The 14375-nt window shown below is 40.9% G+C and overlaps 1 protein-coding gene across 1 annotated transcript in view; it reads right to left on the bottom strand.

Annotated features, from left to right (window-relative positions):
* The window catches only part of MAP3K1 (mitogen-activated protein kinase kinase kinase 1), a 60697-nt gene extending 46737 nt beyond the window's left edge, over window positions 1-13960 (bottom strand). Inside the window, exon 1 of the mRNA XM_054397661.1 lies at window positions 13479-13960. Within this exon, the coding sequence (XP_054253636.1) occupies window positions 13479-13945 (467 nt within the window). The 5' untranslated portion in view covers window positions 13946-13960. The remainder of the gene's footprint in view (window positions 1-13478) is intronic.
* Between the last annotated feature and the right edge of the window lie 415 nt (window positions 13961-14375).

Genomic DNA, 14375 nt, shown 5'->3' with positions numbered 1-14375 from the left:
TAAGGGAATTCACCGATTCTTTTATTTCTGTTCAAAACCATCTTACAACTTCACATGACAAGAAAATTCTAGTCCACTACAATGATGACCTTAAACTTTATTGGTTTACAAATTGGTAGATAAAAGCCAGCTAGTCTCTTTGAGAACATTTAAACAAAAAGCACCTTCAGCAAGATACAACATCTGAGAAAAGTAAATATTTTTGCATTATTCTTGGAAGATTCTTAGGCACTTCCAACTTCAAATTCATAATGCAAGCAATGCTTAATATTGTGCACTCAATCCTAAAAAAGCCAGAATAAACCACATCATTTTGAGCAAACCAGCTGATACATATACTCTTCAGTTAATTTGTCCCTATTGCCAGTTTCAGAATGAGGTGAAGGACTGACAGTGACTGCTGTTGTCACCTTCACACTACAAAATCTTCCCAGTTTATATGGAAGTATCTATAGTAGAAATTTGGGTTTCTAAAAAATTAAAAACAAAAAAATTCAAAATGTTACTTAAATTTGAAGTCTAAATTTGGTAACTAATTCTGTATTTCAGTTGTATTTAAAATCCAACCTTCACTTTATGCATAAGCAATTCTTATCAAAGACAGAACACTAAAGAAGATACATTTATCCCCAGAAAACATATAAATCAAATGCCAACAAGAGAAATTCAGAACCTTAAATTTTAATTAAAAAAAAAATTTAGTAACTTGAGCAGGATTATACTTCAGACAGAAATATAATCAACCTAGAAAGAAGAATAGAAAACAAGAATGTGTTTAAAACTCCAATACTAAAGAAAAAATAAATACAGTGAATAAACAATAGGACAGTTACTTTGTAAAATAAAAAATAGTGCCTAATTGCAAGGGAAAGAATCCAAATGGGCATGGGAGGAAAAAAGTTTAGGTGAGGCAGTGCAATTGATTTCTGTTTGAACTGATTTCTGCTCTGTACTAAATTACTCTGTACACTAACTTAGGTTAAAATACGTTCACATTTTAAAATCTAAACATCCAGCTTAAACAACAGCTTAAAAAAGCGTCTTTGTGGCATTTTTTTCTTCCCTCTGAAGCAAATTCTTAGTTGCTCACTCTTTGCACTAGACTCATTAGAACAATTTACAATTTTTAAACTGACTTATTTACAAGCAGCCGTAACTATCTTATTCAAAATCAAGTGAAATTAAGTGAAAATGAAGATCGAATTACCTTCAAGAATGTTCATTCTTTCTTGGAAAGATCAAACTGTAAAATCTGCCCTCTAAAGCTTTCCTCCAGAGATTTCACAGGTATTTCTTAACAGAAAGAATCATAAGCAAAATCTCAGTAAGTTGCATGTTGCCACCCACACTTGCACAATCTGAGGATTTAAAAATCAGAATCCATGAAAAAAAATAAAAAAATCAGTAGTATAACCTAAAGCAGAGCAAGGTTCCTTTAACAATTCATCTAAAGATAAGCAATACAAAACACAAACTAGGACTGTTACTTGAAGCACTAATAATCACTCAAGCAGTGAAACAGCCAGAAAAATGTGGCAAATGACTACAAGGTTTCACTGAACCAGCTGAAGAAATGGGAAATTATCCTCCTCGTTTCAAAGGAAATCTTTCACCTAAAGGAAATCTCTTTCACCCAGACAACTGAATCTGAAGCAATTTTCTGAGATGCTACCAAGAAAGCTTTTACTTAGCTGTGCTTCAGCATACAAAAGCAAATTAAACAGGTGATTACCAAGCAGTCCAATTTCATTTTCTTTGTTTTGTTAACACAATATAAATTTTATTTCAGTGTCTAAGAAAAGAGGGTGTAAAAAGCATTTACTTTAATACACTGGTAAGTTCCCTATTAAATTTTAATAAAATAATCAAAGATCAAGAAAACATTTGTAATCACTAAATATATGATATTTATCTTGTCAAGAGCTCTTGTATCACAGCCTCTCAAGAATGGAACAGCAAATGGCAAAGCAGTCCCCAATTTAAACAGGTGTGTAAGTGCTTTTGAAATCACTATGAAACTACACCACGTATGTAAAAAGCAAGAAATAAAAACTGATTTCCAGGAAGTACTGCGGGAAATATAGTTGCAGGAAAGCCTGTGTGCGAAACAAGCCATGCCCTTCTGTCTTACTAATGGACTGTTTATGGTAATACTTTTCTCAACAAATTAATCTTACAGTAGGTACTGAAAGTGACCTAACTGTGAACTAGACACTGAAGACTGACATCACCCATTGAATTAATTGCTACACTAAACTAACAGGCAATCTGTGAACTAGGGTGACAGAGTCCCAGGTCAATGCAGATATCACGCAGAAGACATGGCTTTAAAATGGAGTTGGAACAAGGCTGACCTCAGCCCAGGTGGCACAGAAGCAGTGACTGTCTCATAATCCTATCTAAAATGCTAAATGTATTTGCATAGTCAGTTTCAGGTTTATTTCTAACAACAAACATTCAGATGTGAACATTCTGATACAGGGCCCAACCTGCATCCCTCTGAGCAGTGCAGACAGAGAAGGTCAACACTTTCAGAAGACAGCCTTCCCATCTACTTGCTTGTTATGTTTGGGTTAAGCATTAGCCATCCAGCCATGCATCTAGATAAAGTTATAAGCAAGCTGAATAGTTTGTGGGTTGGTTTAGGTTTTTTTTTTAGCTTTTCAATACCCAGACTCCCCATTCACAGCTTTTGAAAATTAAAAATTTTAAATCCTCTAATTAGTGACCACAAATAAGTATATGGGTAACCCAATAACACCTTATCAAAAGTTGCCATGGTAAGAATCAACTACATTAACAACTTCCCTTGTGAAAGCCAGCTTTATCCCTCCCAGTTATAAAAACATTACATTTATTTGAACATGGAAAGGGAGTAACAGTGCTAGACCCATGTTGTCTCATTTCCCATTTCCTTTTAGATATCAAAATTAAGACGTTGCCACAATAAGACTCAAAACATAATGGAGCAGACACTGGGCCTTCAAGAGAAAAAGTAAAATGTTGGTTCTCTAAACTAAATGCAAGGGAGGAAAATAAAGAGCAAGATCTATATAGCATTTTGTGTTTTCTGAATGTGATTGTAAACAAACCCAAGGAAAGATTTGCATAGACTGACTGTAACTGACAAATGCCAAAACCTGGCCCAACTACAATGAAAATTTTGCTTTTATGCATATACACTGATTATTCATGGTTTCAAGCACAAAAAGTAGGGAAAAAAATTCCACAAACCTCCATCAAATAATAAGTTTGACATGGTATCTGCTACACAAGAAAGTGTTTTGAAATCCATACATAACAGTGTCTTCTCCTGCAAAAATTAACTGAAAATACTTAATGGAAAGAGACTTCTTAAAGTGCCAGCTCCCATAACAGAACTTGTGTTATCCCCACAGAGTGAGAACACAGCTGGGTTCCACCTAGTGTAACTAGTAGAACTCTTTTCCACAGATGACAGCATTTCACAGAATCACAGAAAAGTTGAGGTTAGAAAAGACCCTCAGGATCACCAAGTCCAACCAAGAACCCTACTCTACACAGTTCACCTCTAAACCCCAGGCACCACATCCAAATGACCCTTAAACACATGCAGGGTTGGTGACTCAACCATCTCTTTTGGCAGCGCATTCCAGTGCCTGACCACTCTTCCTGTGAAAAAATTTTCCTCATGTCCAGTCTAAACTTACCTAGTTGCAGCTTGAGGCCATTCCCTCTTCTTCTATCACTAATTACCTGTGAGAAAAGACCAGCACCAGCCTCTCTACAACATCCTTTCAGGTAGTTGTAGACAGCAATGAGGTCTCCCCTCAGCCTCCTCTTTTTCAAACTGAACAACTCCAGCTCCTTCAGTTGCGCTTCACAAGATTTATTCTCCAGGCCCTTCCCCAGCTTTGTTGCCCTCCTCTGCACTCACTCCAGCACCTCAACATCCCTCTTGTATTGAGGTGCCCAAAACTGAACACAATACTCAGTGTGGCCTCACCAGAGCTGAGTACAAGGGGACAATCACCTCCCTACTCATGCTGGACACAGCATTTCTAATACAAACCAGGATGCTATTGGCTTTCTTGGCCACCTGGGCACACTGCTTGCTCATGGTCAGCTGCTTGTCAATTAGAACCCCCAGGTCCCTCTCTCTGCTGGACAGCTTTCCAGCCACACTTCCCAAAGCCTGTAGCGTTGCTTAGGGTCGTGACCCAAGTGCAGAACCTGGCATTTGGTCTTGTTTAAACTCATCCTGTTAACAGTGGCCATCTGATCCAATATATCCAGATTTCACAGATCTGGAAATGCACAACTGCACAAATCAGTCCTTCATTTTTGCCTTTGTCCCAGTCCAGTTTGCCTACTTACTAGATGTGCAGATCAGGGATTTGCATAGCCCTGTTGACTCTACAGTCAGAGAAACCTAATACATCTTTTGTAGCAACGGTAACTGGATAAAGCAAACGTGCAGTAGTCTTTCCCTTACAAACATTAGTGGGAATGGAGCTGAATTATTTCCTAGTAAGCTGGAAGAAGCAAACTTGAGTACTTTTTCAAAATCTTCTGGCTCCTTAAGTATAACTATTTGTAGTGGAGAAAAAATAAAAATTAAAAAAGGGGAAAATTGTAATATTCTTACTTGTGACAACTTTCGCTGCTATATCCTTTGAATTTAGGTTAAAACCATGGCAGAAACTCACCATTTTTAGTTATTTCACAAATCAGCATGGTCCACCTCACTAATCAGACAGGTCCCATACCAAGATTTATGTAGCTGAAGGCTACAATATGCACAGCACTTACCTAGTCATTGAGAGTACAACAGGCTTTATACTAGCTTAGCTTTGCTGCCAGTAGCTTGACAGAGCTGACAAGCAGAGAAACTTCAGAACACTGCAAGAGTTACAAATATGTCCCCAAGGAAGGCACAGTCATAATTCAGGTCCTGATTTTCCTCTGAATCAGGATTCATGTTTTGCATGACACCCAGATTAGTTTCATCTATTCAGTGTCAGTCTTGCTTTATTTCAGCTTAAGGCACTAAAACCATAAGTGGGATAGACATAAAATATAGACTTGCTCACAAAAGAATCCAGTAAAGCCTGGAAGGTTCCACCATTGCACTGGCTTTAGTAGAGGTTCACTCACAGGATTAAAACATGTATTTTTGTTTAAGGATGAGCTATTTACAATTATGCTGCCTAGAAAGAAACATTGACAAATATTAAAAAAAAAACCCTCCAAAAACATCAGGGACATATTTTGATGAAACTCCTACGAAACTTTGTCTGCATGGTAGAACCTGGCAAATTTCCTACCAGTTCCCCTTGCTAGCTCCTCGGCAATCCACTCCCTGGGCTGAAAGGAAGCCAAAAGCTAAGTTCTGGCTGTGCTCTCCCCTGCAGTCTTGATTCCCAGGATCTACAAGTGGCCTGCCCTGGCACCAGACCTATATTCCAATTTGCAGTTGATTCTAAAACACAGGAATTTAATTCATACATAGCTGATTTCAAAATGCTGAAGCGTTTGTCCTTCCCCATTTGGCTTTGCTGGGCATCCTCACTAGTGGAAGAACTGTGAAATACTGTCACAAACACGCAGCTCACAGCAGGTCAGAACAAGCAAACTGGAGAACATACCCATTTTCTGCTGAGGTACTAAGGGGATTCATATACTTCAGCATGTTTATCAGGACAAGATGTTTTACCATTGTACCCAAGCATGCCGCAACATAACCACATGCTTAATAAACAAAACTGAAGAAAAAGCAGCACTGTTCCTCTTAGCATACATACACATAGCTTTCTAAAGAGCTAGCTAATCAGTAAAGATTTAGGTAAATAATGAAATTTCAATTTCTAATCCAAATGAGTTAAGAAGATAAACATTTAGCCATTTTATTAGTTCAATACCATTAGAGAAAACAGGAACTATCTGGTTAAAGACACTACCTTTCTGAGAAATGACAGTTTTCACAAAGGTTTGTGATTTTATTGGAAAACATTACAAAGTATCCCAAGAACAACAGCCAAAGAAAGTTACTAACGTTGATTTAAGTGGTATGGACTGTAAAGGTTTGAAAGAGATGTCATCAAGACCTTTCCCAGGGACATCTCATAAAGCAATTTTCAGCTCAAAGCCTTACAACATTTTTTCCCCCCCTTCTGAAAATGACGTAGTCCAGCTTCTATTGTAGAAAAGAAACAGAATTTGTAGAAGAGCTCAGAATTGCAGTCTGCAAAACCCAATTTCTTTTGTGGATAGAAAATTTCTGAGAAATTCTGGGCTGAAAGCACCTCTGATATAAGGAAACATTTCACATATTTATTTTACTGATCTGCTTCTTTCTAACCTTTTCCCTCCTGCTTTACACTCCCAGGACAGTCACTTGGGCTCATCTGAGTTTGAAATACAAGGAAAAAGCTTTGTTTTAAAGAACTGAATCTTTCACTACAAGCAGTATAGTTGAAATGCGTGATGACAGTAACCATTTTCAACAGCAGCACACTGACCTGCAGCAGAAGCCAAAAGCAGTGGTCAGACATTACACTGCTATAACCCACTGCAGTAATTTTAAATTGGCCTGTAACATCTAAGCAAAACTTTTCCAATCAGTATTTCTCCTCACTCAGCTTGCTGAAGGGATCAACATATGCTGGTTTACAATAGCGAAAACACCCTAACATGAAAGCACCTTACAACTTTGCACAGATGGAAGATGTCTTAGTTTAACCCAAAATATTTTATTATTCAGTACCCTGATGAGGATTAACTACCTTCTTAAAAAAAAGGAAAGCCAGTCTGAGTATCAGTCTGCAAGCCAGTTTTCACAGTGAGAGAAATCAAACAGAGCAGTCATCGAATCCTGTCTGTATCAGTTTGGAACACTGCATTTTAAAAATGGCAATGCTGAAGCTTACCCTCAAGAGATCTGTGTGGCTTGATGACTTTAATTTCATGCCTTCTTGTACACAAGACCTTCTTGTAATACTGACTTAAAACAACTACAGAACAATCTGCATGTCTTCAAGACCTCTTCCCCACGTAACCTTGCTCTTCCTCCCAAGAGCCTCTGGGGAGGATAAAACACACACAGCTGTAATTCAGACTAAATTCCTGTCAGGGGTAAAAGAACGAATTCTCAGTTAATTTTAAGATGTTTGAAGAACATATGAGTAAGACAGTGTCTAGCAGGATGTAGCAGTTTAGGAGATCCTAACCTTGGAGTTGAAAAGGGAAATCTAGTAGTTCTGCTGGTTACCTTGCCAGAAGCCAACATGCAGTGAAGAGCCTGATTACATTAGTGCAGTATAGAAAAAAAATTAGTTGTCATACTTCCCATGGACAACCTAACAGAAATTCCAGCGCGCAGGCACTTCATATACCCTGGGGCATCCACTGTGCCTGCAGAGATTAGGAAACCTAGTGTACTGAGCTATTCATTACAGATAAATGCAGAATATACAATTAAAAACCCAACAAAATGTTCTATAATTATAGAAGAGCTTGTATTCTGGAACTATATACAGGTAATATTGAAATAACTTTAAAAAATTACTACTATATTAATATGCCTAAGTTTAAGAGAATTCACCTCCAGTCCATTTTAAAAACAGCTGTTTATATTTCCGTTTCAAGACTGTACTTACTCTACATAACTATATGAGCCACCACTTGGGGTTTTTTAACATGAATAATCTAAACATTTGTTTAAAAAAAAACCCCAAACAACACAAATTAGGTTTTTTTACTTGAACATTTAAAATAATTGCAGAGAGCCATTTTAGTATCTGAAAGGAACAATCCTGAAGATACAAGCATGATGGTCATACAGGACAAACAAAAAATCCTCGGTGGAATGAAATGTATACCCCCTGGGCCAAAACAAGGAGTATTAGTGGCATACCTTTGATTGGTAACTACCAGCTCAAAAAGGGACCTGATTATCATTGCCCACAGCTGACTCATTTCAGTTTGCTCAAAAGCAGCAAAGATGCTCAATAAAAGGACGAAGAGCTCAGAAAACACGTCAGATGTGGTCAGATGTCAGCGTGGTCTAGCAGGCGCAATTTATTTTTCCAGCATTCTACTCTTACCTTCTGCAGTGGCCCTGGGTAAGTTACAACGTGCCGCAGTACCAAGCACAGTGAGAAATCTGTCGATGAGAAGTTCTAGGGAAGAACTGAAGTCCCCCAGTATAGACAGTATCTTAGCAGCCATTACACTAAAAATTAGAGTATTATGATGAGAAAGATGAGAACAAACAATACTCTGTTACATTTCAATGAATTATGTGAGTAGTTTACATTTCAGGGACACAAAAGAAATTACATAGAAGTGTGAAACAAAGGTAGACTAACTTGAATTCCAGTTTAATTTCACATCATAGCAACAGGAATGAATATTCAATGACAAATTTGAAGAATAAAACACTCTATGCAAACACCTTCAAACCCTTAGTCATCAGATGCTGAGCACTAGTGAAAAAATGGGTATTTCTAAGTAAAACTGAAAAGTGATCAGCTCTAACAGCTTTTTAGACAATTGAGAAGTAATTTATGTTTCCAGACACAAGACAATTCACAATTTAAAATGGAACTTAATTATCAAGTAAACAGAGCTGCTGCTTTTTTCAGGACATTTTTCAGCCAAGACCAAATAAAACTGATCTTCCAAGAAAAAATACTATAGCAAAACCAACAGAACTCCCTAACCAACCAAAACCTAAAAAGAAGCCAAGCTCCCCACACCAAGAAACAAAAAAAAAAAAAAACCCTAAACACCAAAAATAAACCCATTGAAAAACCCAACAAATCCGAACATATCTTATTTAAAAATAATCAATTCTATTCACCACAGAGCAGGATTCTCCAGTTCTCCACTGTGGTGACAACAGGAAATAGGAAGTGCCCTGCAGGCAACACACTCAGCCTCCGGGTAAAGATAAAAAAGGAGGAAGCAACTGAGAGCAACTTTCCATTTAACCACGTTCTCCTAGTCATCTAGAGACAATTAATGAAGCCTTCTTAAGGGCTTTCTATCCACTTTGCCTCAAGCAAAAGAGTGACTATTTCTAGAGTTCTAAGTAAAAGCAAAACAGCTAACAAGTAAAATAGAATGACTCTTGCATCTTTGAAGAGAATCCTCCAAGAACATCAGGATTAGCATTAGAAACTCAGAACTCGAACTGTATCTGTTTTCCTATCACCCACTGCTGATGAAAACTTGCTTTACAAGTTTCCTTAAAGTGAAACTACATGGCAATGTATTATTTCTATTTTAAACGAGCTTATCCAAGTTTCACCAATACTGAAAGATGGCAACCACCAGCAGCAGCATTCCCAATCACCCTACCCCCAAATGTTTGTTGCTACTCCTGCCTCATCCTCTTCGGCACCACAGTAAACTTTTCCACATCTGCATCATTACCTTTACTCCAACTTAAAATAACAACAAATGCATTAGCACACTGAAGACTCTCATGATGTTCAAATCCATCATACAAAAGGGAAAAAAAAATCTCCAAATATTGTACTCTATATGTTTAACCTTTGACTAAAGGCACAACTGCACATGTCTACACACAGGTATTGAACTGAGCAGTATTCAGACTCCACTGAGTGACAGTGGAGACTGAACCTTTGGTATCACTAAATCCAGTGAGACAGAAAGCTCCAGATTAGTTAGCTACAATCTATTTACTTAGCATAGGAACAAAGAAACTGCCATACCAGATCAGACCATTTAAGCAGAACCCTACTACTTGCAATAACTAAGACTGATAAAAATCAGACATGGTGGTAGAGGGTGACCCTCTTCCAAAAGTACTCTCAAGCCACAGAACAGGTAGGAATTGAATTTTCTCTCACAGTGGCATTCAGCTCAAAACAGAAGCAGAAAAAAATATGGCTTATTTAAGCAGCTGGTTAAAAATATCCAGCATTATGGACTTGGTTAAAAGACATAAAATTGCATTTTACCTTAGCTAAGAATAGCCAAGGTCAATAATAAGCAGTATATGTTATCTTAGCTACATTTTGACAACACAAACAAAGACATAATAACTTTTTTTAAAAATAAAAAGGCAAGTCAAATCTCGGCCACACTGCACTTTGCATCTGCTGTCACTCTGTGCCTGCCCCACTTCCCTGTCCAGTGTTCTGCTAAAGCATTTATGCCCTCCTCTGAAAGTCAAAGGTGCTACAAATTAATAAACAGAGCTAAACCTGAGCTTTTAAATGCACGTTTGTACATATTTAAACCTTTAATTATACAGTGTATCTTGGGTGTCTTAAACAAGGGTCAAAAAGCAACTGCAGAAAATACAATAAAACTATCTACAAAGGTTATTCTGCAGCTGATGAACAATCTGAGAAGCATCTCTTACCTAGCACATGCATTTTCAAATTCAAACAGTTTTCACACAAGTCACACAGTACATGGTTAACATATGCAGAGAAGATGAACTGCAGCATCTCCTGCTTTTCATTTGTATAAGATGGTGGTTATGGCAGCATAACTAATCCTGTACTTTGGGATGTAATAAGTCACCTACACCAATTTCAGGCACGAATAAACATCACTTAAAGGGTTGAGATGTTTTAAAATAACGTTATCAAAGTCCCAGAGAAAGAGGTACATGTTGCTCTCATGGATTTCCCTCAAGTAATAGGAAATCATACTAGAGTTATCACTAAATCACTGTTTGGATCAGTTCATATAAACCAAAGCAATATGCTGTCAGTATAGATATAGGGTAAGATGTCTGAAGTGCGTTATGTTGAAGCTGCACTTCCTAATAAAACAAGTCATTCCTCTTACAGTGATATAAAAAGATAGTTTACAAAGTTCACAGCCTTTAGTGAAAATACTTGTTTTACTGCTGTAACAAGCAGTAAAGAAAAAAAAAAGGTAATATTTACATTTTAAGACTTAACAGCAAAGTCAATTTCCCTTCTCAGTTTCATTGTGCGGCTTATCCAGGTCTTCCTGCACCAAGAGAAACAGAAAATCTACTTAAATACAGTAACTGTAATACCGAAGGGACTGATAGGGGGACTTCAGAACAAGCACACTATTTTTAACAGTAGAGTCTTAGCGGGAAAGCTCAACTACTGTATTTAAAAACAGAACAGAAAAAAAACTTTCACACAATATATTATTTTGATTATGTCCTTCAGTTTGACTCTTAATAAGTATTTGGGCAACAGCTTCACACAAATTTAATGTGCAATATGCTAACTGTTACATACAACTTAACCTACTTCCTTGGGCTAGAACAAATCCATTAATATTACAGGAAGGGCAGAGAGATATTTTAAATTTTTGATACGGCCTGACAGAGTAATATCTTGTCTAACATCTGGTTACTGGTAACATGACGTACAGAATTGCTGAGATGTCCTACAAATGCTTATATACAGTATTTTGAAGAACAATCACTATTAATATTACCATGTATTTTAACTGCATTTATGATAAATTGAAAGTACACTACCTCATTAAATACTAAAGAGAAAAGTACTTGTCATTTAGTATGTCCATGATTTGCTGATATTCCTACTCAAAGAGCATTTAGAAGGGCTGTAAGTTGCAGACACACTCAAAACACTGACTTGTCCAAACGCAGGTACATAAAAGAAAGCAAAATTGTCCAAGCAAAAGGAAAAAATTTCCACAGCTGCTTTGTCACTGCTGCTGTGGGACTGCCTAGCAAGGCCAGACTGTGTTTTTCAGCATTAATGCCAGATATAGATGACATAGATATTTTCCTGATCCTCTAATATCAAACCCACATCACATTTGCCATCATTATAAGACTGAGTTGTTTTAAATGTGTTCCGACATGGATTCTTTGTTTTCCTTGGAAACTACGGAACTGGTTTCTAGAGTATTATAAAATACAGTACACTACCATTTCAGAGGCAAAGATGGTGCTAAGGGTCATAAAAATAAGTTACTTGCTAACATCCATACATCTCCCCCCAATGCTTCAGATTTCCCACTCTAAGTACCGAGACATTTCTCATCTATCATGACTGCAGTGTATCTAGTACCTTTATACTGCCCTAGAAACAGACCAAAATTCACCTGAATTGCTGAGAATTCATCAAAACAGTACAACAGTCTAGAAAACAGTTCTAACTAACTATCTAGGACAAATAAGCCTTTAAAAAGTACCTTTGAGGTTTAACTGATGTAAGACACAACTAAAAAGAATTACACAAGTCATGGATCCAAGCTCGAACTAGATTTCTTATGCGGTTTAAATAACTAGTGAAGCTGTAAGACAGTATTATAACAGATCCTTGGATAGTAATATTAAGTCCTTAAACTCCACAGTCCACATAATATAAAACCTGACGTGTAATCCATATGAAATTGTGAACTGCACATCAAAATTACACCATCACTACTGCAGTGCCTTCCCCCATACATACCAGTTAGAACTAGCAACTGCATATTAAAGCTTTAATGTGGTCTAAAGTACTTAAACTGCTTCACCATCGACTGAGTTTGCTTTCATCCTGAATACTTCTACACATGTCAAAACAAGCAGAATATGGGTAGTTCTATAAAACCTCAAGAAAAAGAACTTCGCACGTAACACATATGGAAGGCAAATAAGGGCTACAAACATCAGGGCAGTAAGTGAAACCACTGAAATGTATCACCTAGACTAAACCACCACAAAGTTACTTTCTTTTGGAAAAAAATGGAGGACATAAATATTTACAAGCCTTTCCTCCCTCTCTAAGAATTAAACAAATCAGTTCTGCGATTTTACGATGCTGCGAATTGGAATTAGGCTTCGGATAAGTCCTTAAAAAAAACCAAACAGACAAACAAAAAACTCCTTAAATTCGTGCAGCATGTTGCCAGCACAGCGCGGAGAGTGATCAGGTGCCCGGTGAGCACCCGAGGCGGGCGCACAGCCGCCGCCCGAACCGCGGCGCAGCCCACGCCTGGCACCGCAGAGCTGTGGGCAGAGTCCGAGAGCTCTGCTCGCTCCGAGGACTGACATATCCGGCCCCGCCACCACCCCGAGCTCACACTTCAAAGACTTTCGGGACTCCAGCACAAAAGCACTCCCCGCAAACACACACGCCACCCCCCGCGGCTCGGCTCCTACGACGCTGGCCACCGGGCCCCGAGCTGCCCCGCGCCGCTGACAGCGGCGGAAGGCCGAAGGGGCAGCCGCTCCTCCCCTGCCCACGTACTAGGTGCCCCCAGCGCCCCGTAGGAAGGCGGCGAACGAAGGCTGCCCGCCGTGTCTCAGCTCTGAGATGCGCGGGCAGCTCCTGCCGCCCCCGCATCCGCCGCCGGGTCGTGGCCAGACGGCAGCCGGGCGCCCGCGAGGGTGAACGGGGCGCTGGAGCCTACCCCGAGACATCCCCGCGGAAACAGACCCGCCGCCGTTGTCACTCGCGGCCGCCCAGAGTCGACTTCTGCCCACTCACACATACCACTTCCCGCCGGAGCCCACTCACCTCGACGGGGGGGACGGCTCCATCCTCCGCTCCGCGACAGTGTCGGTCCCCGCCGGCAGCGGCTCCAGGAGCTCGGCGCAGCGGCTGGGGGAGGCAGCCGGGCTGGCGGGGCTAGAGCGCGGCGGCCTGGGCAGGTAGTGAAGCAGCAGCGTCTCGGGGGGCTCTGGCGAGGAGGAGGAGGAGGAGCAGTCGGCGGCCGGGGCGGCGGCGAGGAAGAGGGGCGCCTCGGGCAGCCGGTCCAGCTCCACACTCCGCACTTTGCGCAGCTGCTTCCGTCTCCAGTCAGAGCGCTGCTCCCGGCAGCCGCCGCCGCCCGCCTCCCGCAGGAGCCCCCCGCTGCTCCCGGCAACACTCCCCGCGACCGCACCGCCCTTCAGGCTCCCGCAGGCAGCAGCAGCGGCCGCCTCCTCGCCGCTGCCCGAGGATAATCCTAACGACGAGGGGCGATTCCCTGCTGCCGCCGCCATTTTCTCTGGCGGGTTACATCGAACTCCTGAGGACCGGGGACAGCCAGCACTCCTAACTGCTGCGGAAACAGCGCTGCCTGCGCAAACGGCGTAGGGAGGAGGCGGGAGATGGGTGCCGATTGGTAGCGGCGAGGGGCGCGGGGCGGGGTAGCCGCCTGTAGGTGCAGTAAGGCGGGGCCACACGTGATCCCGCCCCGCCCGCCCCCGCGCAGGTGTCGGCGGTTGGAGGGAGCCGCGCCCACCGCCTAGCGACACGTCCGCTCGTCAGGGGCAGGGCCTTGCATGGGGCCGGCCCGCGGACGGCTGGGACGTGCCTGGCCACGCTTGAGAGCAAGGCGGAGGTGCTCGGCGGGGAGGACGTTCCCGCCCCCACGCATCCCGTCCCACGTGTGGGAGAGCGGTAGATACTCCGGCGGCCCCTGGGTGGAGG

This window comes from Indicator indicator, chromosome Z, assembly GCF_027791375.1.
Source record: "Indicator indicator isolate 239-I01 chromosome Z, UM_Iind_1.1, whole genome shotgun sequence".
In the NCBI taxonomy this organism is placed as follows: Eukaryota; Metazoa; Chordata; class Aves; order Piciformes; family Indicatoridae; genus Indicator; species Indicator indicator.
The sequence above is the reverse complement of the archived record's forward strand: the minus strand, read 5'-3'. Positions and strand labels throughout refer to the sequence as shown.